This window comes from Macaca nemestrina, chromosome 5, assembly GCF_043159975.1.
Source record: "Macaca nemestrina isolate mMacNem1 chromosome 5, mMacNem.hap1, whole genome shotgun sequence".
In the NCBI taxonomy this organism is placed as follows: domain Eukaryota; kingdom Metazoa; phylum Chordata; class Mammalia; order Primates; family Cercopithecidae; genus Macaca; species Macaca nemestrina.
This window is the reverse complement of record NC_092129.1, coordinates 102,631,518-102,653,302: the sequence shown is the minus strand read 5'-3', so window position 1 is coordinate 102,653,302 and position 21,785 is coordinate 102,631,518. Positions and strand designations below refer to the sequence as shown.

The window sequence follows — 21,785 nt, the reverse complement described above, 5'->3', positions numbered from 1 at the left end:
ACTGGGATTACAGGCCTAGGGCACTATGCCTGGCCACAAATATATGTTTTGAGTGTCAGGTCAGCTGAGAGGCCAAATTAATAAAACTAAAGAAAGAAGAATACATCAAGGGATAAGGTAGGCATACTTTCTAAATGCCATGTTAAGGATACTATACTTGAGGACTTAGGGCAACACACCCCCTAAGAGTGGGGCAGAAGAATATAAGAGAAGTATGAAGAGATTTGGGGAGGGCTGTAAATATTTTGCCATGAGTCAGGTTAGTTGTTTTCTTTTTTTTCATTCCTATAAAATTTGGAACCGAGGCCAATGATACTGCAAAGAGTAGAAACACATAGCAGTCATATACATTGCCATTATTAAATTTAATTTCTGTAGCCATCTTGTGATTTAGTTTCTACTGTCTCCATTCTGTAGATAACAGAACCAAAGCTCAAAGCGTGTGTGTTCTCATCACAAACAATAAGTGAGGCAATGTATATATGTTGATTAGCTCAACTTAGCCATTCCACAATGTATACATACTTCAAAACATCATGTTGTACATTATATATATATATACTTTTTCAATTAAAAATTATTATTTTTTAAAAGTCTGATGACTTGACTAAAGTTACACAGCAAGAAAATGGCAGAGTTAGGATTTGGCTCAGAGCTGTCTGACTGAGCTTTGTGTGTTTAGCCACTGTACTGCATTTTTTATGAAATATGCCTCATTCTACTATATTACTCCCTTCTTTATAATTGAATAAACATCAGTTACATTAGTGCCAGGGATCAAATAGATATTTATGGGCTGACCCCTTTAGGTTATCACTTATGTGTAAGGAGATAAAGCCCATATTGTTATAGCTACATCCTTAGAAGAGGGTTTTAAAAAATCCCCTTGTCAGCAAAATATCTCCTTTTAATGCTTCTCTTGTTACTTGAAACTAAATATTATCAACTTAATTCATCTACACCTGTCAGAACTTTTCTTAAAGGTAGGAGCTGCAGCTGCTCCCACCCCCAGCTGTTTGAATCTTCCTAGCCCCAAAGGAGACATGAATGAGTGTCCAGATGGTACCAGGCCCAATCACTGTCTGACTGCAGCCACAAAAGGGACCTTGAGTGAGAATTGCCCAGCTGAGCTCAGTCAGCCACCAGAACTGTGAGAGAGAGAATTTGAATTTGTTAAAAAACAAATGAAACTTTTTTTAATATCTAGTTTTTTCATTATAAATGGCAGCATTATCTTTCCAGTATTGTAAACTAAAGCTATTTCCAGTTCAGTTCTCTTTTTCATGTTATTTGCAGTTAATTTCTACATTCTGTCAGTTTTTCAACCAGTGCTATTTCCTAGAAATGCATGCTCCTGCTGTTCGCTGTTCTTCAATTATGGACTCAGTCTAGGCCTTAACCCACAAACTGATCTGACTGCTGCAGACTAGTGTTTTTTTCCCTTCTAGCACTCTAAGAAAGAATTTTCCTCTCAAACTTTTTATCATGTGACTACCTCTCTCATGAGAACTGTTGTTTCCCCCAGCCTGACCTTTTCTCCCCATCTACTTTGGGCACAGAAGCCATCTTAAATCACACACTCAGCACAAAGGTTCCAATTGTTCTCAACAGCCCAAATGTCACATTCTGGTTCCTCTTTGTCCCCAAAGGTTCCAGGTTATACGGCTCTTACATGAAATCTAGTTGGAAGTGTTTAAGTATTGGTTTTAAGGAAGGTTGGTGAACTTAGTTTTTTGACCAACATATACCCAATGTGATCAGGGTTTTGAGGTAAGTTCTTTGGTTTTCCAGCCAACTGGTTTAATGTTTGCAGACTACTAACCTCATGAAGGTTTGCTCACAAATTGACACAGCTGATTGAAAGAGTATCCTTGGTGTGCAGAGGAATTAGCATCAATTTAGCATTCTAGTGTTTAGAGAAACCCTGTGTTCTTCAAATCAATGTGCTATTGTTGGTAAAATTTGCATCAATATAAAATAGGTTATTTTTAAGGATTTTATCTTTTATTTTTGTCAATATTTATAAATTTTGCTAAATTTTTAAAGCATAACACTGCCTTGCAATCCTGTTCTGCATGATCATAAAAAGATCTCATTTCTTAAAAGTTCACTTTAAAAAATGAAGCATTTAATAAATGTAATGTACTGACAAAAATTTTTTAATGACTTACATGAACTACTTACATTGAAAGGACTAAAACATTATTTGTGTATCAATCAGAATATTTCTTTTTTAAAAATAACAGAAATTTATTATTTTCAAAATTTATAATTTAAATGTAGTACTAAAATACATTAACAGTTTTAATATTTCATAGAGATGAAACTAAATAGCCATCTTTCTGAAATTAAAATCTATTAAGCTTTCTTTCTAAAGAAATCTACTTAGTTGCTATATATATTGCATAGGACCTCAAAAAGGCATGTTTTAAAGTTGTAAAGTTATGCTGTGTTAAACAAAACATAACTGTTTTTCTGATTATTCTAGAGTTCTACTACTTGTCAATTGTAGAGAGACAAAGTATTTAAAAAATGGTCACACAAAATGGCCAAAGAGATTTTAGCTTAGGTTTTTATTAAAAATTAAATCTCTGAATAATTTCTTAAAAACCAATGAAGGGCATGAAAGAAATTACAGAAAATCACTGAAAATCACAAAACAGATAATGACATATATAGACTCCCGAACATAAAGGATGGAGATTTTATAGCTATCAGAAGCCAGGAGACAGTTTATAGAATTATACAGATCAATAGAATAATTATGACGTGATTTTCAGATGTAATTGTCATTGTACACTCATTTATCAGCTAGATGACTGGAAAGGATATTGATAAAATCACAAGAACAGTCTCATTCTTTGGCAGTAAGTTACATGATTCTCTGCAGTACTCCTCCTTTAAGCTTATATTTAAAGCTATAAAGAATGCCATCATGAAAATTTTCTAAACATACAGGTTTTTCTACTTGATGAATATAGTCAAAGCAGAAACAAATGAAACAAAAACAGCATAATGGTGCAAAGAATATTTCAAAGAAATATCTTAGTCTCTGTTATTCTAGAGGGCTACGCAGGAAGTAAGATAGACTTGATTGATTTCTTTGAGGTAATCAGCTCCTCATAAGTGGACTGAAAACAAAAATCTAAACAGCTAAGGCATAGAAATGTTTCAGCACAAAATTATTATGCATCCTGTCCATATTTTCCTAACATTTTTTTTTCTGTTAAGATAAGCCTATGAGAAACTACCCATAGCCACACCAATAACAGAGGGTGGGGGAAGGATAAATTTTAAATTAAAACATTTATTATTAAGTGTATTATCTATTATTATTATGGAACTTTCAAGCTAGAAGGACCTTAGAGATCTTCTAGACCAAGTTTCCAATTGTATAGATGGGAGAACTGAGGCCAAAGGAGGTCAAGAGGCTTACCTTAAGTCAGGCCTAAACAACTTTGACAAACTCTACTTCCCACCTGATTTAGATTTGTGGAAGGAAGAGGAAGTTGATTTTATAAATGTAAGCTAAAATTAAAATTTTTGGTTTCAAAGGATATAGGGGCATAAATGAAAACCTACCCTCTATAGTGGGTGACTCTTTTTAATTTAATTTTATTTTTGAGACAGGGCCTTGCTCTGTCACTCAGGGTAAATTGCAATGGCATGATCATGGCTCACCATAACCTCCACCTCCTGGGCTCAAGCAATCCTTCTGCCTCAGCCTCCCAAGTAGCGGGGACTACAGGTGTGCACCACCACAACTGGCTAGTTTTTAATTATTTTGCAGAGACAGGGTCTCATTATATTGCCTAGGTTGGTCTCAAACTCCTGAGCTCAAGCAATTCTTCCATCTTGGCCTCCCAAAGTACTAGTATTACAGACGTGAGCCACTGCACCAGACCATGGGTGACTCTTTACTCAAGGGTCTGCAATCCTTTCTCTCCTACTCTTTTACAAACAGATTTCTCCTGTAATAGGAATGACAGTACAGCAAGGCAGCAGAAAATGTCTTTTGTGTAGCAGTGGCAACAACGATGTGTCTAGTGGAGTGCTCCTTGTCTTGGATGATGTTGGCCAACCTTAGAGACTGGAGCATGGCATGTAGCAGAGTGGTAGGTGACAGTGTGTTAAATGTATTTTTCCAGGGGTACATATTGATTACACCAAAGCCTGCCAAATCTCTCCTGCTCTCACCATTTTCTTCCCCCAATTTCTTTACCATATTCTCAAAATGCCCTGGGAAAGATGTTATATGGTAATGAAGATATACAAAACTATAATGACTATAACATCACTTGATGTATGTGTTTGATGTAAGAACTTCTTTAGGTGTGGACATTAGCACCACACAGATGGGGATACATATATGAATAAACCAGCTTCACATGGCTCCTCAGGTCCGGGCATATTATACTGGCAGAGTCCAAGATATTTTAGTGGGTCAGAATTTACATTTCCATGGAAAGCATATTTTTAGACAATCATTTCAAAGACTGACTTAAATCTGTTTTCAATCAGCCTTTCAGGTGCTACTTCAGATATTTTCTCAGAGTTCCAAAAACCAAAGATGATCCAAGTTTTTATTTGGACAGAGCAAGCTTAAAGCTCTAAAAACAAGCACATCCCTAAACTCTCTTCAGAGGCTTCCAAACCTGAATTACTCTTATTTTTTGCCCTAAATATTAAGAAATAACTTAGGCCAGTATTGCTCCTCCTACATTCCCCAAATATTCTCTGGGCTAGTTCTAACCTGGCCAAAAAGCTAAATAAACCTAAAGGTGACAGAGAGCTCTGGTACCACTTTTACTCAGACACTGGAGAGCAGGAACATAAAGGCAGGAGTTCTGAAGGTAGCAACATGAATTCTAATGTTAAAAAACCTGAAAATCAAATAGGCCAGATACATTGCAATCTCTGCTATAAAATTATTAAAATTAAGTGAAGAGAAAGTTGATGAATTAAGTGAAGATAAATATACATGAATAAACATTGAAAAAGTACCTAAACACTCTGACACGCTGTTACATAACGTAAAAAAATTTAAAGACCTTAACTCCCAAGTAATTTTAGCAATCCTGAAAGGAACATGAAAATAGCGGCGAGACTAACTAACCTCCAAAGAGATCCACTTCAGCAGTGACAGCAGTAACAGTTGTAGTAGTGGAGGCAGAAGCTGAGGCAGTTGCAATTTCAGCAGTTGTAGTAGGAGGGGTAGGTTCTGGTGCAAATGGATCTGAAATCTGTGCTTCAGAGGGAACAGAGGAAAGTGCAGCCAAAGAATCTATATTTCACCAGAGACAGACAGCAAATGGAGAGAAGAAAAGCAGAGGACAAAAGATATACCAGACTCCAAATGATCAAAATGAGGACAGTTGTTACACACAGAGTCTGTCAAAATGAAAGTTTAAAAACAAAGCTTTACTCACCCTCTCCCAAAAGGTCTATCGATGTCCATTGCATGGAAGCATATGAATAAATAAGAGCTAAAGTTGAAACATGCAACCATACCAATGTCCAAGCCAGATAAGGCACTAACTAAAAAAACCTTAGCTTTATGTGTCTTTTACACCATTTGTCATTAAAAACATAAATATGCTACCTATTATCATGGAACTTTCAAGCTAGATGGGACCTAGAGATCCTCTAGACCAAGTTTCACCTATAGACATGTACCCCAGATTTTATTAACAAGCAAATGGGTCACAAAACTACTTGTGCTATAACTAACCTTATACATGAAGATATCAAAGTCATACGATCACATAATATTGATGAGTTTTCAAATACATGTTGGTAAATAAATTTAATTCTAATAAATTCTGGCAGTAATCCCATATTTCTCAAAAAAGTAGAAATTTCACTTTAAGCATATATAAAAAGAAACTGTTTTCCCATGTTTAAAATACACAGACACACAACACACACTTATTTGTGCTTCTGCAATATGAATTTACCATGAAAAAAATAAAAATAAAACACTCTATTATGGAGCCAAAGATGAGGATTTAAAAAATCCTCTGTATTCTTTCAGCCGATTGGGTTCATCGCCAGCCTGTAGAAATGCCAAATCTTACATGCACAATTTAAATTAAATTTACTAAAATGAATTTGCTAAAATTTGGTTGCTTTACACCAACAGGAAGAAAACGCTATCATTACAATATGTCCCCTGAAATAAAAATGTGTGATAGTACCTATAACCTCCAAGAAAAATTTACAGACATCTGAAATGGCTATGGTCCTTGGAAATGAGACCATCCAATTAGGCTTATAGACTTTTAGAGTTTATAATTTACTGCCTAGTTATACAGAGTTCAAATATGCTTCAATAATAGAAGTGGCTTGATCTTATCAAACAAGATTGAGAAAACAATTTTTTTTTTTTGCTTAGTCAAATGAACGAACACATATCTGTTACAATTTAGCATCACCTTTAACCATGACTGGGTATCTACTGGGCAAATTATAGAAGTTTATTTCAATTTCTTAAAGTCTTAAAATTTTTTATTTTATTTATTTTTTATTATTATTATACTTTAAGTTCTAGGGTACATGTGCATAACGTGCAGGTTTGTTACATATGTATACTTGTGCCATGTTGCTGTGCTGCACCCATCAACTCGTCAGCACCCATCAACTCGTCATTTACATCAGGTATAACTCCCAATGCAATCCCTCCCCCTTCCCCGCTCCCCCCTCCCCATGATAGGCCCCGTTGTGTGATGTTCCCCTTCCCGAGTCCAAGTGATCTCATTGTTCAGTTCCCACCTATGAGTGAGAACATGTGGTGTTTGGTTTTCTGTTCTTGTGATAGTTTGCTAAGAATGATGGTTTCCAGCTGCATCCATGTCCCTACAAAGGACACAAACTCATCCATTTTTGTGGCTGCATAGTATTCCGTGGTGTATATGTGCCACATTTTCTTAATCCAGTCTGTCACTGATGGACATTTGGGTTGATTCCAAGTCTTTGCTATTGTGAATAGTGCTGCAATAAACATACGTGTGCATGTGTCTTTATAGCAGCATGATTTATAATCCTTTGGGTATATACCCAGTAATGGGATGGCTGGGTCATATGGTACATCTAGTTCTAGATTCTTGAGGAATCGCCATACTGTTTTCCATAATGGTTAAACTAGTTTACAATTCCACCAACAGTGTAAAAGTGTTCCTATTTCTCCACATCCTCTCCAGCACCTGTTGTTTCCTGACTTTTTAATGATCGCCATTCTAACTGGTATGAGATGGTATCTCATTGTGGTTTTGATTTGCATTTCTCTGATGGCCAGTGATGATGAGCATTTTTTCATGTGTCTGTTGGCTGTATGAATGTCTTCTTTTGAGAAATGTCTGTTCATATCCTTTGCCCACTTTTTGATGGGGCTGTTTGTTTTTTTCTTGTAAATTTGTTTGAGTTCTTTGTAGGTTCTGGATATTAGCCCTTTGTCAGATGAGTAGATTGCAAAAATTTTCTCCCATTCTTTAGGTTGCCTGTTCACTCTGATGGTAGTTTCTTTTGCTGTGCAGAAGCTCTTTAGTTTAATGAGATCCCATTTGTCAATTTTGGCTTTTGCTGCTGTTGCTTTTGGTGTTTTAGACATGAAATCTTTGCCCATGCCTATGTCCTGAATGGTATTACCTAGGTTTTCCTCTAGGGTTCTTATGGTATTAGGTCTAACATTTAAGTCTCTAATCCATCTTGAATTTTCGTACAAGGAGTAAGGAAAGGATCCAGTTTCAGCTTTCTACTTATGGCTAGCCAATTTTCCCAGCACCATTTATTAAATAGGGAATCCTTTCCTCATTTCTTGTTTTTGTCAGGTTTGTCAAAGATCAGATGGCTGTAGATGTGTGGTATTATTTCTGAGGACTCAGTTCTGTTCCATTGGTCTATATCTCTGTTTTGGTACCAGTACCAATGCTGTTTTGGTTCCTGTAGCCTTGTAGTATAGTTTGAAGTCAGGTAGCGTGATGCCTCCAGCTTTGTTCTTTTGACTTAGGATTGTCTTGGAGATGCAGGCTCTTTTTTGGTTCCATATGAACTTTAAAGCATTTTTTTCCAATTCTGTGAAGAAACTCATTGGTAGCTTGATGGGGATGGCATTGAATCTATAAATAACCTTGGGCAGTATGGCCATTTTCACGATATTGATTCTTCCTATCCATGAGCATGGTATGTTCTTCCATTTGTTTGTGTCCTCTTTGATTTCACTGAGCAGTGGTTTGTAGTTCTCCTTGAAGAGGTCCTTTACATCCCTTGTAAGTTGGATTCCTAGGTATTTTATTCTCTTTGAAGCAATTGTGAATGGGAGTTCATTCATGATTTGGCTCTCTGTTTGTCTGTTACTGGTGTATTAGAATGCTTGTGATTTTTGCACATTAATTTTGTATCCTGAGACTTTGCTGAAGTTGCTTATCAGCTTAAGGAGATTTTGGGCTGAGACAATGGGATTTTCTAAATATATAATCATGTCATCTGCAAACAGGGACAATTTGACGACTTCTTTTCCTAACTGAATACCCTTTCTTTCTTTCTCTTGCCTGATTGCCCTAGCCAGAACTTCCAACACTATGTTGAATAGGAGTGGGGAGAGAGGGCATCCCTGTCTTGTGCCAGTTTTCAAAGGGAATTTTTCCAGTTTTTGCCCATTCAGTATGATATTGGCTGTGGGTTTGTCATAAATAGCTCTTATTATTTTGAGGTACGTTCCATCAATACAGAATTTATTGAGAGTTTTTAGCATGAAGGGCTGTTGAATTTTGTCAAAAGCCTTTTCTGCATCTATTGAGATGATCATGTGGTTCTTGTCTTTGGTTCTGTTTATATGCTGGATTATGTTTATTGATTTGCGAATGTTGAACCAGCCTTGCATCCCAGGGATGAAGCCCACTTGATCATGGTGGATAAGCTTTTTGATGTGCTGCTGAATCCGGTTTGCCTGTATTTTATTGAGGATTTTTGCATCGATGTTCATCAGGGATATTGGTCTAAAATTCTTTTTGTTGTGTCTCTGCCAGGGTTTGGTATCAGGATGATGTTGGCCTCATAAAATGAGTTAGGGATGATTCCCTCTTTTTCTATTGATTGGAATAGTTTCAGAAGGAATGGTACCAGCTCCTCCATGTACCTCTGGTAGAATTTAGCTGTGAATCCATCTGGTCCTGGACTTTTTTTGGTTGGTAGGCTATTAATTCTTGCCTCAATTTCAGAGCCTGCTATTGGTCTATTCAGGGATTCAACTTCTTACTGGTTTAGTCTTGGAAGAGTGTAAGTGTCCAGGAAATTATCCATTTCTTCTAGATTTTCCAGTTTATTTGCGTAGAGGTGTTTATAGTATTCTCTGATGGTAGTTTGTATTTCTGTGGGGTCAGTGGTGATATCCCCTTTATTTTTTTTTATTGCATCTATTTGATTCTTCTCTCTTTTCTTCTTTATTAGTCTTGCTAGCGGTCTGTCAATTTTGTTGATCTTTTCAAAAAACCAACTCCTGGATTCATTGATTTTTTGGAGGGTTTTTTGTGTCTCTATCTCCTTCAGTTCTGCTCTGATCTTAGTGATTTCTTGCCTTCTGCTAGCTTTTGAATGTGTTTGCTCTTGCTTCTTTAGTTCTTTTAATTGTGATGTTAGAGTGTCAATTTTAGATCTTTCCTGCTTTCTCTTGTGGGCATTTAGTGCTATAAATTTCCCTCTACACACTGCTTTAAATGTGTCCCAGAGATTCTGGTATGTTGTATCTTTGTTCTCATTGGTTTCAAAGAACATCTTTATTTCTGCCTTCATTTCGTTATGTACCCAGTAGTCATTCAGGAGCAGGTTGTTCAGTTTCCATGTAGTTGAGCGGTTTTGATTGAGTTTCTTAGTCCTGAGTTCTAGTTTGATTGCACTGTGGTCTGAGAGACAGTTTGTTATAATTTCTGTTCTTGTACATTTGCTGAGGAGTGCTTTACTTCCAATTATGTGGTCAATTTTGGAGTAAGTGCGATGTCGTGCTGAGAAGAATGTATATTCTGTTGATTTGGGGTGGAGAGTTCTATAGATGTCTATTAGGTCTGCTTGCTGCAGAGATGAGTTCAATTCCTGGATATCCTTGTTAACTTTCTGTCTCGTTGATCTGTCTAATGTTGACAGTGGAGTGTTGAAGTCTCCCATTATTATTGTATGGGAGTCTAAGTCTCTTTGTAAGTCTCTAAGGACTTGCTTTATGAATCTGGGTGCTCCTGTATTGGGTGCATATATATTTAGGATAGTTAGCTCTTCCTGTTGAATTGATCCTTTTACCATTATGTAATGGCCTTCTTTGTCTCTTTTGATCTTTGATGGTTTAAAGTCTGTTTTATCAGAGACTAGTATTGCAACCCTTGCTTTTTTTTGTTCTCCATTTGCTTGGTAGATCTTCCTCCATCCCTTTATTTTGAGCCTATGTATGTCTCTGCGTGTGAGATGGGTCTCCTGAATACAGCAGACTGATGGGTCTTGGCTCTTTATCCAGTTTGCCAGTCTGTGTCTTTTAATTGGAGCATTTAGTCCATTTACATTTAAGGTTAATATTGTTATGTGTGAACTTGATCCTGCCATTATGATATTAACTGGTTATTTTGCTCGTTAGTTGATGCAGTTTCTTCCTAGCCTAAATGGTCTTTACATTTTGGCATGGTTTTGCAATGGCTGGTACCGGTTGTTCCTTTCCATGTTTAGTGCTTCCTTCAGGGTCTCTTGTAAGGCAGGCCTAGTGGTGACAAAATCTCTAAGCATTTGCTTATCTGTAAAGGATTTTATTTCTCCTTCACTTATGAAACTTAGTTTGGCTGGATATGAAATTCTGGGTTGAAAATTCTTTTCTTTAAGAATGTTGAATATTGGCCCCCACTCTCTTCTGGCTTGTAGAGTTTCTGCTGAGATATCTGCTGTTAGTCTGATGGGCTTCCCTTCGTGGGTAACCCGACCTTTCTCTCTGGCTGCCCTTAAGATTTTTTCCTTCATTTCAACTTTGGTGAATCCGGCAATTATGTGTCTTGGAGTTGCTCTTCTCGAGGGGTATCTTTGTGGTGTTCTCTGTATTTCCTGGATTTGAATGTTGGCCTGCTCTACTAGGTTGGGGAAGTTCTCCTGGATGATATCCTGAAGAGTGTTTTCCAACTTGGTTCCATTTTCCCCCTCACTTTCAGGCACCCCAATCAGACGTAGATTTGGTCTTTTTACATAATCCCATACTTCTTGCAGGCTTTGTTCATTTCTTTTTCTTCTTTTTTCTTTTGGTTTCTCTTCTCGCTTCATTTCGTTCATTTGATCCTCAAACGCTGATACTCTTTCTTCCAGTTGATCGAGTTGGTTACTAAAGCTTGTGCATTTGTCACGTATTTCTCGTGTCATGGTTTTCATCTCTTTCATTTCGTTGATGAGCTTCTCTGCATTAATTACTCTAGCCATCAATTCTTCCACTTTTTTTTCAAGATTTTTAGTTTCTTTGCGCTGGGTACGTAATTCCTCCTTTAGCTCTGAGAAGTTTGATGGACTGAATCCTTCTTCTCTCATCTTGTCAAAGTCATTCTCCGTCAAGCTTTGATCCGTTGCTGGCGATGAGCTGCGCTCCTTTGCCGGGGGAGATGCGCTCTTAGTTTTTGAATTTCCAGCTTTTCTGTCCTGCTTTTTCCCCATCTTTGTGGTTTTATCTGCTGCTGGTCTTTGATGATGATGGTGACGTACTGATGGGGTTTTGGTGTAGGTGTCCTTCCTGTTTGATAGTTTTCCTTCTAACAGTCAGGACCCTCAGCTGTAGGTCTGTTGGAGATTGCTTGAGGTCCACTCCAGACCCTGTTTGCCTGGGTGTCAGCAGCAGAGGCTGCAGAAGATAGAATACTGCTGAACAGCGAGTGTACCTGTCTGATTCTTGCTTTGGAGGCTTCCTCTCAGGGGTGTACTCCACCCTGTGAGGTGTGGGGTGTCAGACTGCCCCTAGTGGGGGATGTCTCCCAGTTAGGCTACTCAGGGGTCAGGGACCCACTTGAGCAGGCAGTCTGTCCCTTCTCAGATCTCAACCTCCGTGTTGGGAAATCCACTGCTCTCTTCAAAGCTGTCAGACAGAGTCGTTTGCATCTGCAAAGGTTTCTGCTGCTTTTGTTGTTGACTGTGCCCTGTCCCCAGAGGTGGAGTCTACAGAGACAGGCAGGTTTCCTTGAGCTGCTGTGAGCTCCACCCAGTTCGAGCTTCCCAGCAGCTTTGTTTACCTACTTAAGCCTCAGCAATGGCGGCGCCCCTCCCCTAGCCTCGCTGCTGCCTTGCCGCAATATCGCAGACTGCTGTGCTAGCAATGAGGGAGGCTCCGTGGGCGTGGGACCCTCCCGGCCAGGTGTGGGATATAATCTCCTGGTGTGCCTGTTTGCTTAAAGCGCAGTATTGGGGTGGGAGTTACCCGATTTTCCAGGTGTTGTGTGTCTCAGTTCCCCTGGCTAGGAAAAGGGATTCCCTTTCCCCTTGCGCTTCCCAGGTGAGGCGATGCCTCGCCCTGCTTCAGCTCTCGCTGGTCGGGCTGCAGCAGCTGACCAGCACCGATTGTCTGGCACTCCCTAGTGAAATGAACCCAGTACCTCAGTTGAAAATGCAGAAATCACTGGTCTTTTGTGTCGCTCGTGCTGGGAGTTGGAGACTGGAGCTGTTCCTATTCGGCCATCTTGCTCTGCCCCCAAGTCTTATAATTTTTACTATGTTGCTTAGAAATTAGAGAATTTCTTTATTAGCATTTCCCCGCAAAGCTGACTTTTCTATTGCTATGAAATGTTGCAGTTGTAGATGTTTTGTTGAGGCAAAAGTGCTGTCTAATCATCAAAAGATGAACATCAGGCCCTATAAGGTGCCTTTGTACTAATTATAAAAACATACTCCCTGGGGCAAGGGGAGGGAAAGCATTAGGACAAATACCTAATGCATGCAGGGCTTAAAACCTAGATGACGGGTTGATAGGTGCAGCAAACCACCATGGCACATGTATATCTATGTAACAAACACTCTGCACATGTATCCCAGAACCTAAAGTTAAAAAAAAAAGAAATAAGAAAATTTACATGGTTTTCACATATTTATCATTTTAAACAGGTTAAAGATGGTACCTTTCTTGTGTAAGTGTAGTGATGACCAGCATAGTACTTGTCACAGAAGGAGCACTCAATCAATACTAGCTTTCATTGTAACTTGAGAACTATCTTAGTATTTATTTTAAAACAAATCTTATGTGTTTACCAAAAAAACTTTAACCTTATATAGTCATTTAAAATAATTGAAGAAAGCATAAAAATATGCTTTAAAAATCAAACTACTATGGAAACTGCTTTACCCCAAATTTTGGCCCATAGCTTACTATTGGGACAACTGATGTTTAGCCATGTGAACAGGCCCCATTTTGTCAGAAATATAATGTGGATCCAACTGCCTTTTTTTTTTTTTTTTTTTCTTTTTTTTGAGAAAGGATCTCACTACGTTGCTCAGGCTGGACTCTCAACTACTAGGCTTAAGTGAGATTCTCATCTCAGCCTCCTCAGAAGCTACATGCATGAGCCACTGTACCCAGTTTTTTAAATCCAACTGTCTTTGGTAAACCAGTGAGTTTGTTTTACTGTCTTATGGTTAAAATTTGAAAATAAAATAAAAGCTATATTCTAAAATAAAAGCTATAATATCTTAAAAAGAAAAAACAGGTACTCCCTGTAGTGAGACAGATTAGAAAAAGTAAAGCATCTCTTTCTCAAGGATAATGAGAAAGGCTCACAGCGTGGCTACAGAGTTCTGGCTGGATTTCAGTCTCCTTGCCCTGCCTTTGAGCAATGCACGATCTACATGTCCATATAGTACAGCCCTGGCTAAAACCATACTGCTCTGCTTTCTCTTTTTATGTCTAATGATATTTTAATGTTTCAATCATCAATAGTTATATATTTCTAACTAGTAAAGGCTAAAATGTATACTAATGAAATTGGTTATTACAATCAATTCCTTACAATATTATGTGTCTTAGCAAAAAGTACTTAGAGATGAATATGAATAAAAATGTTATACTGCAATTCAACAAAATTTCACCTTTTATTTTTATTTTTTTCTTTATTTGGCATTCTTTTGGTGTCAAAATTTTTTTTAAAAAGATAAAAATTATCTTCAGTTTCATGCCAGGGAATATGGAAAAGGGACTAGTTTAAGTTTCACTGTTTATTCATTAAACTTCTAACAAAGACAATAAGGTAATGAAAATAAATTATTAGCAAATTAAAATAATCAATGATGAAGCTCAGAATAAAAACATGAGTAAAAAAGAATGCCCTTATAAACCTCTTCAGCAATACTTTCCTTTACCAAATGAAATTTAATAAAGTTAAATAAAGCTGAAAGAACAATTTCATCTTAAAAATTGATAGCTGTAGCCTTAGGAGTTGAACATTTCAATATAGGGTAAGGTTTATATATTTAAAACGGAAATATGCCAACATTTTAAATGTTCTTATTTATAGTTAGCAACATTATTTCAGAACTGGTTATCTTTCTCTTACTTCTGTCACCAAAATAACTTGGAAATGAGATCAAGAGATTACAGACAGGACTTTTGATGTTATACTGACACACTGTTTAACAAGACCACCAAAGGATATTTAATTATTTAGAGAAATATAACTTATTTGACTTAGTCATTATTGCGCATTAAAGGCTCTGATTCTGCAATGTTAAGTTGTTACAGATCTTGTCTGCTAGTGATGCAAATAATCTCTGTATAGGAGAAAAGATAACCTCAAGGCTATGGTTTTTATTACCCGATAGAACATTAACAGCTTTCTATCTAACCTAGCCATCTTATTCTAACATTCCTTTTAAAATACCTATAAATACTCAGTTCCTCAAAATGTTCTTTGAGACAGCTTTATCATCTTACTGGTTCCCCATTAGTGAGTTACTAAGTCTTTTATTTGTGTTGCTTCTATAGTTGTACAAGGCATGTCTTAAACTTTTTGAAAATTTTATTCTGATAGTTTGGTGCATCCATTAAAACCAATTCTTTGCAGCTTTGAGCATTATGAAGCAATCACTTTAATTTTTATATTAATATTAAATGTTTTGAATCAAATATTTGTAAAAGGCTGATTTTTTTTCCTGAGATCCATAAATACAATGGGAATCAAGTGCTTAGATGTGATTCCTCTCAGTCAATCAGTTTAGGTATGGATTTTTTCTGGTACAAATAAGAATCTGTAAAAAGATTTCAACTGTATGAAGCCAAATACAATGTGAATAAAATCAATTCAGGCCTAAAAGAATCCAGGAAGGAGGCTACACCTGACCAAACCAAATTAGAAATGCTACCTTTGAGTAACCATAAATTAAGGGAAATACTCAATCCTCTAAGGCCTGAGTCTCTAGACAACAATTACTAAAAATAATCAGAATTTTAGAGTAGTAATAAAAAAGAACAACAAAAAACCCACAAAACTTCCTTGTTGCAATTGTTAAAATTAAAACTATATGACTTTTGAATATTCTCACTGTATTATAGGCACTTTCTCTGTCTCTCTCTCAATATATATTTCAATAAATAAATGCCATTCTTAGCATTTTCCCTCCAAGTTTCTAATACCATTTTGGATAATCAAAAGGTAAATATTAACAATTAGAGCCTAAGTAAAAACAATGAAATAAAATGAATAGAGAAATGGCAAGGCTGTCTGGTTTCACTCACCTCCCCATGCAGTGGCTCCTCCAGCAGGTGGTGGTGGTGCTGGTGCTGCAGCAGCTGCTGCCCCTCCAGAGGAAAAGTCTGGCTGGAGGTCCAGAAGATCACTAGATGGTTTAGAAGTGCTAAAAGGAAAATAAAACATTAAAAACAGATTTTGAAATTTTATAACATAAAGGTGTTTTTGAATAAAGACATGCAGAAATCATCAAAGATTTTAGGTATTTTAAATGCAATAAAAGAATAATAATTTGGAAAGTATAGAGATATAGTATATACCAAGAGTTGGCAAACTACTTTTGTCAAAGGAAAGATGGCAAGTATTTTAGACTTTGAGGGCCAGTTGGTTTCTATCATTATTTGACTCTGCTATTGTAGAATGAGATTAAGACATAGACAATACATAAAAAAATCAACAGGTCTTTATTCAAATAAAACTTTATTTACAAAAACAGAGGGTGGGCTGGACTTGATCTATGTGAAGTACCCTATAGGGAAATCAAAATCATAACCTTGAGGTTATTTTTTCTCTATTTCCCAAAATCTGTTGTATAGAAAAAAATTCATGTCTTGAGAAGAATTTATTTATAAACCAAAGGACACTAAAGAGAATTATTAACCACTAATTTATCTTTTTCCTACATTAGACTATAATATATCAATGTTTTGTTGAGGCAAAAGTGATGTATAATCATCAAAAGATGAACATCAGGCCCTATAAGGTGCCTTTGTACTAATTATAAAAACATACTCCCTGGGGCAAGGGAAGGGAAAGCATTAGGACAAATGTAAGAGGACTCACCTAAAACGACTACTGCATTTTTTATTTTTACTCAGTTGAGGCTGTGCTTTTCAAAGCTTCTCTGTCTGTAGAAGTTCCAAGGAGCAGCCTTACTATTCAAAGTATAGACCTCAAAGCAGCAGCATCCTGGGACGTTGTTATAAATGCAAAATCTCAGGCATACCCTGTATCTACTACCTCAGAATCTTCATTTTAATCAGATGCCAAAGCAATTAACATGTACATTCAGATTTGAGGAGAACTGGCTTAAAGGTTACTAGGCCAGATGCGAAGCCATCAGGGTCCCAGGTTCCCTACCTGCCTTCATAAACAGCAGTTTCATCTTTATCTTTTTTTACATATTAGATTTCCAAGTAACATTCTTTTGAAGAAAGGATTCTGCTGCTTTTAAAAAGTAGTTTCAAAACCACTGAAAGCATTGCTTAGTTTTGATGTCCATTTCATAAATACAACTGGATTAAATAACAGGAAAGGAATACATATTTATTATTAATATATTAAAGCTTTTATAAGAAGCAATTTATATTAGAACAGTAACAGAAAGGACTTGGTTATACCAAGCTTGCTATTATAAAATGCAGAACTAAGCAAGTAGAGAGTAAAGCATGGGTTAACATGGGTACAGTACTTGGATTTCTTGCTCAAAGTTCAAGTCTCCAAACATAGGGCATTCATAATTAGAGTCAAAGATACTACAAAATGATACTAGAATCCTCTTAAGGCAAATGAACTAAGGAATTGACCTAAATTATTATTTGAGGATACCCCTATGAGCTGGGGATTGATTTTAGGTGACCTGAGATTTCAAAGAACACACAGTCATCCCCAGATTTCTCACTACTGTTCTGATCTCTAGGTGCTATAAAAACTGATTAGGAATACCCCGAAGGCCTCCTCCTACCACCAGAGTGTGAGTTCCTCATATGCACTAGATAACTGGTTTAACAATTCCAAGTTTAGCATGCGTGTGTGTGTGTGTGTGTGTGTGTGTGTGTGTGTGTGTGTGTGTTTAAAGTATTTTAAAATACCTTTTGAATTTCCCACAAGAAGAAACTAATTTTAGAAAACACTTTCCACATCAGTCAATTTCAGAAAAAAATTGTGTATATCATTCTTCCATTTTCTTTCCCAGTTTGTGACACCAAGGTGATTTCTATAGCTTAGGTCTTTCTAATGATTTAAGAGGCACAGGAGTAAAACAATGTACTTTGTGTAGTAAAAACCCCAACGTATCACATTACTAGGATTAGATTTCCTTTGGTGAAATCATTTGGGTACAGCATATAAAAATAAAACCAAATTCTAATAAAATACTAATAAACAGTTAACTGCGTATTTATTAACCAACCTGACTGGGACAGCCGCAGATGCAGTTGCAAATAAATCAACCGGTGGTGATGTGTCAATAGTTTTAGCTGGTGTAGAATTGGGAGATGTAACAGTTGTGGCTGGAGAAGACTGAAAGTGAAGATGCACAACACACTTGAGTCAAATATGAATCTACAGGATACGGAGCAACAGGACTTTTCTTTGTATACCCATGACACGCCCAGAAATTTTTTTTTTTTTGTAATTCTTTGTGGAGGAAAAAAAAAACTCAATAAAATTTGAAATCAATAATTGTAATAAATAATCAATATTGGCTAAAACATGTTACAAATTTTAAATGTAACATATAAAATGATAAAATATTTGGCTTAACATTGCAATGTCTTCCATTCATTAATTAAAATAAAAGCTACATATATTTCTTGAACATAAAATTATTAGGAAAGATCTTAAGCTACAAAAAATTTCAAATATTATCAATTGTAATAACTGCTAAAAAAAAGGTCATTATGTTTTCTTGTCATCCTAAAAAGATTTCATGTGAGGTCCTGTCAGATGACTTTCAAATCCAGAAATCTAACTTGTAAAATAGTTCACAGTTGGAAGAGAACGATTCCCAAGCAAGATTCAAGTCACTGATGTTTTGAAGATATCATGACTATAGCCCATTACTGATATGACATAGATAAAACTAAAAAGGTAAAAATAAAATCTAGTATTTATTTTTCTGGACTAGTTTTTTTAAGAAGAGGTATTAATAGTCAAATAATATATTAAAAGATTTTTATTTAGTTACTGTAACTAAACAATTTCGTCTGGTATATTTAATTCTTCATGCATTCACAAGAGAAAGATTAATGGAACATTTCAAAACAATCTATTGATACTTAGTTCTGTAAGTGGAGATGAGATTAATAGCAGGTAAAATTCATGAAGACCAAGACCAAGCCAGGGCTATCAGATACTCCCCTAACTGGACATCTGACTTCAAACAGACCAAACTTAAAGGAAGTTTTAAAAAGAATACTTTACCAATAGCAGGCTCTGAAATTGAGGCAATAATTAATAGCCTGCCAACCAAAAAAAGTCCAGGACCAGATGGATTCACAGCTCAATTCTACCAGAGGTACAAGGAGGAGCTGGTACCATTCCTTCTGAAACTATTCCAATCAATAGAAAAAGAGGGAATCCTCCCTAACTCATTTTATGAGGCCAACATCATCCTGATACCAAAGCCTGGTAGAGACACAACAAAAAAAGATAATTTTAGACCAATATCCCTGATGAACATTGATGGAAAAATCCTCAATAAAATACTGGCAAACCGGATTCAGCAGCACATCAAAAAGCTTATCCACCATGATCAAGTGGGCTTCATCCCTGGGATGCAAGGCTGGTTCAACATATGCAAATCAATAAACGTAATCCAGCATATAAACAGAACCAAAGACAAAAACCACATGATTATCTCAATAGATGCAGAAAAGGCCTTTGACAAAATTCAACAGCCCTTCATGCTAAAAACTCTCAATAAATTCGGTGTTGATGGAACGTATCTCAAAATAATAAGAGCTATTTATGACAAACCCACAGCCAATATCATACTGAATGGGCAAAAACTGGAAAAATTCCCTTTGAAAACTGGCACAAGACAGGGATGCCCTCTCTCCCCACTCCTATTCAACATAGTGTTGGAAGTTCTGGCTAGGGCAATCAGGCAAGAGAAAGAAAGAAAGGGTATTCAGTTAGGAAAAGAAGTCGTCAAATTGTCCCTGTTTGCAGATGACATGATTGTATATTTAGAAAACCCCATTGTCTCAGCCCAAAATCTCCTTAAGTTGATAAGAAACTTCAGCAAAGTCTCAGGATACAAAATTAATGTGCAAAAATCACAAGCATTCTAATACACCAGTAACAGACAAACAGAGAGCCAAATCATGAATGAACTTCCATTCACAATTGCTTCAAAGAGAATAAAATACCTAGGAATCCAACTTACAAGGGATGTAAAGGACCTCTTCAAGGAGAACTACAAACCACTGCTCAGTGAAATCAAAGAGGACACAAACAAATGGAAGAACATACCATGCTCATGGATAGGAAGAATCACTATCGTGAAAATGGCCATACTGCCCAAGGTTATTTATAGATTCAATGCCATCCCCATCAAGCTACCAATGAGTTTCTTCACAGAATTGGAAAAAAATGCTTTAAAGTTCATATGGAACCAAAAAGAGCCCGCATCTCCAAGACAATCCTAAGTCAAAAGAACAAAGCTGGAGGCATCACGCTACCTGACTTCAAACTATACTACAAGGCTACAGGAACCAAAACAGCATGGTACTGGTACCAAAACAGAGATATAGACCAATGGAACAGAACTGAGTCCTCAGAAATAATACCACACATCTACAGCCATCTGATCTTTGATAAACCTGAGAAAAACAAGAAATGGGGAAAGGATTTCCTATTTAATAAATGGTGCTGGGAAAATTGGCTAACCATAAGTAGAAAGCTGAAACTGGATCCTTTCCTTACTCCTTACACAAAAATTAATTCAAGATGGATTAGAGACTTACATGTTAGACCTAATACCATAAAAACCCTAGAAGAAAATCTAGGTAATACCATTCAGGACATAGGCATGGGCAAGGACTTCATGTCTGAAATACCAAAAGCAACGGCAACAAAAGCCAAAATTGACAAATGGGATCTCATTAAACTAAAGAGCTTCTGCACAGCAAAAGAAACTACCATCAGAGTGAACAGGCAACCTAAAGAATGGGAGAAAATTTTTGCAATCTTCTCATCTGACAAAGGGCTAATTTCCAGAACCTACAAAGAACTCAAACAAATTTACAAGAAAAAAACAAACAGCCCCATCAAAAAAGTGGGCAAAGGATATGAACAGACATTTCTCAAAAGAGGACATTCATACAGCCAACAGACACATGAAAAAATGCTCATCATCACTGGCCATCAGAGAAATGCAAATCAAAACCACAATGAGATACCGTCTCATAGCAGTTAGAATGGCAATCATTAAAAAGTCAGGAAACAACAGGTGCTGGAGAGGATGTGGAGAAATAGGAACACTTTTACACTGTTGGTGGGATTGTAAACTAGTTCAACCATTATGGAAAACAGTATGGCGATTCCTCAAGGATCTAGAACTAGAAGTACCATATGACCCAGCCATCCCATTACTGGGTATATACCCAAAGGATTATAAATCATGCTGCTATAAAGACACATGCACATGTATGTTTATTACAGCACTATTCACAATAGCAAAGACTTGGAATCAACCCAAATGTCCATCAGTGACAGACTGGATTAAGAAAATGTGGCACATATACACCACGGAATACTATGCAGCCACAAAAATGGATGAGTTTGTGTCCTTTGTAGGGACATGGATGCAGCTGGAAACCATCATTCTTAGCAAACTATCACAAGAACAGAAAACCAAACACTGCATGTTCTCACTCATAGGTGGGAACTGAACAATGAGATCACTTGGACTCGGGAAGGGGAACATCACACACCGGGGCCTATCACAGGGAGCGGGGAGGTGGGAGGGATTGCATTGGGAGTTATACCTGATGTAAAGGACGAGTTGATGCGTGCTGACGAGTTGATGGGTGCAGCACAGCAACATGGCACAAGTATACATATGTAACAAACCTGCACGTTATGCACATGTACCCTAGAACTTAAAGTATAATAATAATAAAAAAAGAATAATTTGAAAAAAAACCTTGAGGAGATAAGAAATTTACAGACTTAAATAATATATTTGTCCAAGAATATAACTAATCCAAAAGTCAAAATTCAATAGATATGCAAGTGTCAAGCATTCAGCACTTCAAGAAAGGTGGACACATGAGCAGTGTGGATGTTGCTGATCAGAAAATATCAACTCAGACCTCTCTCTTCAACAAA

The 21,785-nt window shown here is 36.8% G+C and overlaps 1 protein-coding gene across 27 annotated transcripts in view; it reads right to left on the bottom strand.

Annotated features, from left to right (window-relative positions):
* Positions 1 to 21,785, bottom strand: part of LOC105495854 (synaptosome associated protein 91) — a 166,277-nt gene that overhangs the window by 42,421 nt on the left and 102,071 nt on the right. For 25 of the 27 annotated variants that reach the window (XM_071096777.1, XM_071096770.1, XM_071096781.1 and 22 more), the window contains exons 12-15: positions 17,860 to 17,969; positions 15,716 to 15,834; positions 5,430 to 5,444; positions 5,117 to 5,284 (exon numbers count right to left, since the gene is read on the bottom strand). In XM_071096777.1, coding sequence (XP_070952878.1) covers positions 5,117 to 5,284; positions 5,430 to 5,444; positions 15,716 to 15,834; positions 17,860 to 17,969 — 412 coding nt within the window. The remainder of the gene's footprint in view (positions 1 to 5,116; positions 5,285 to 5,429; positions 5,445 to 15,715; positions 15,835 to 17,859; positions 17,970 to 21,785) is intronic. The other 2 variants (XM_071096791.1, XM_071096782.1) reach the window with 1 other exon arrangement.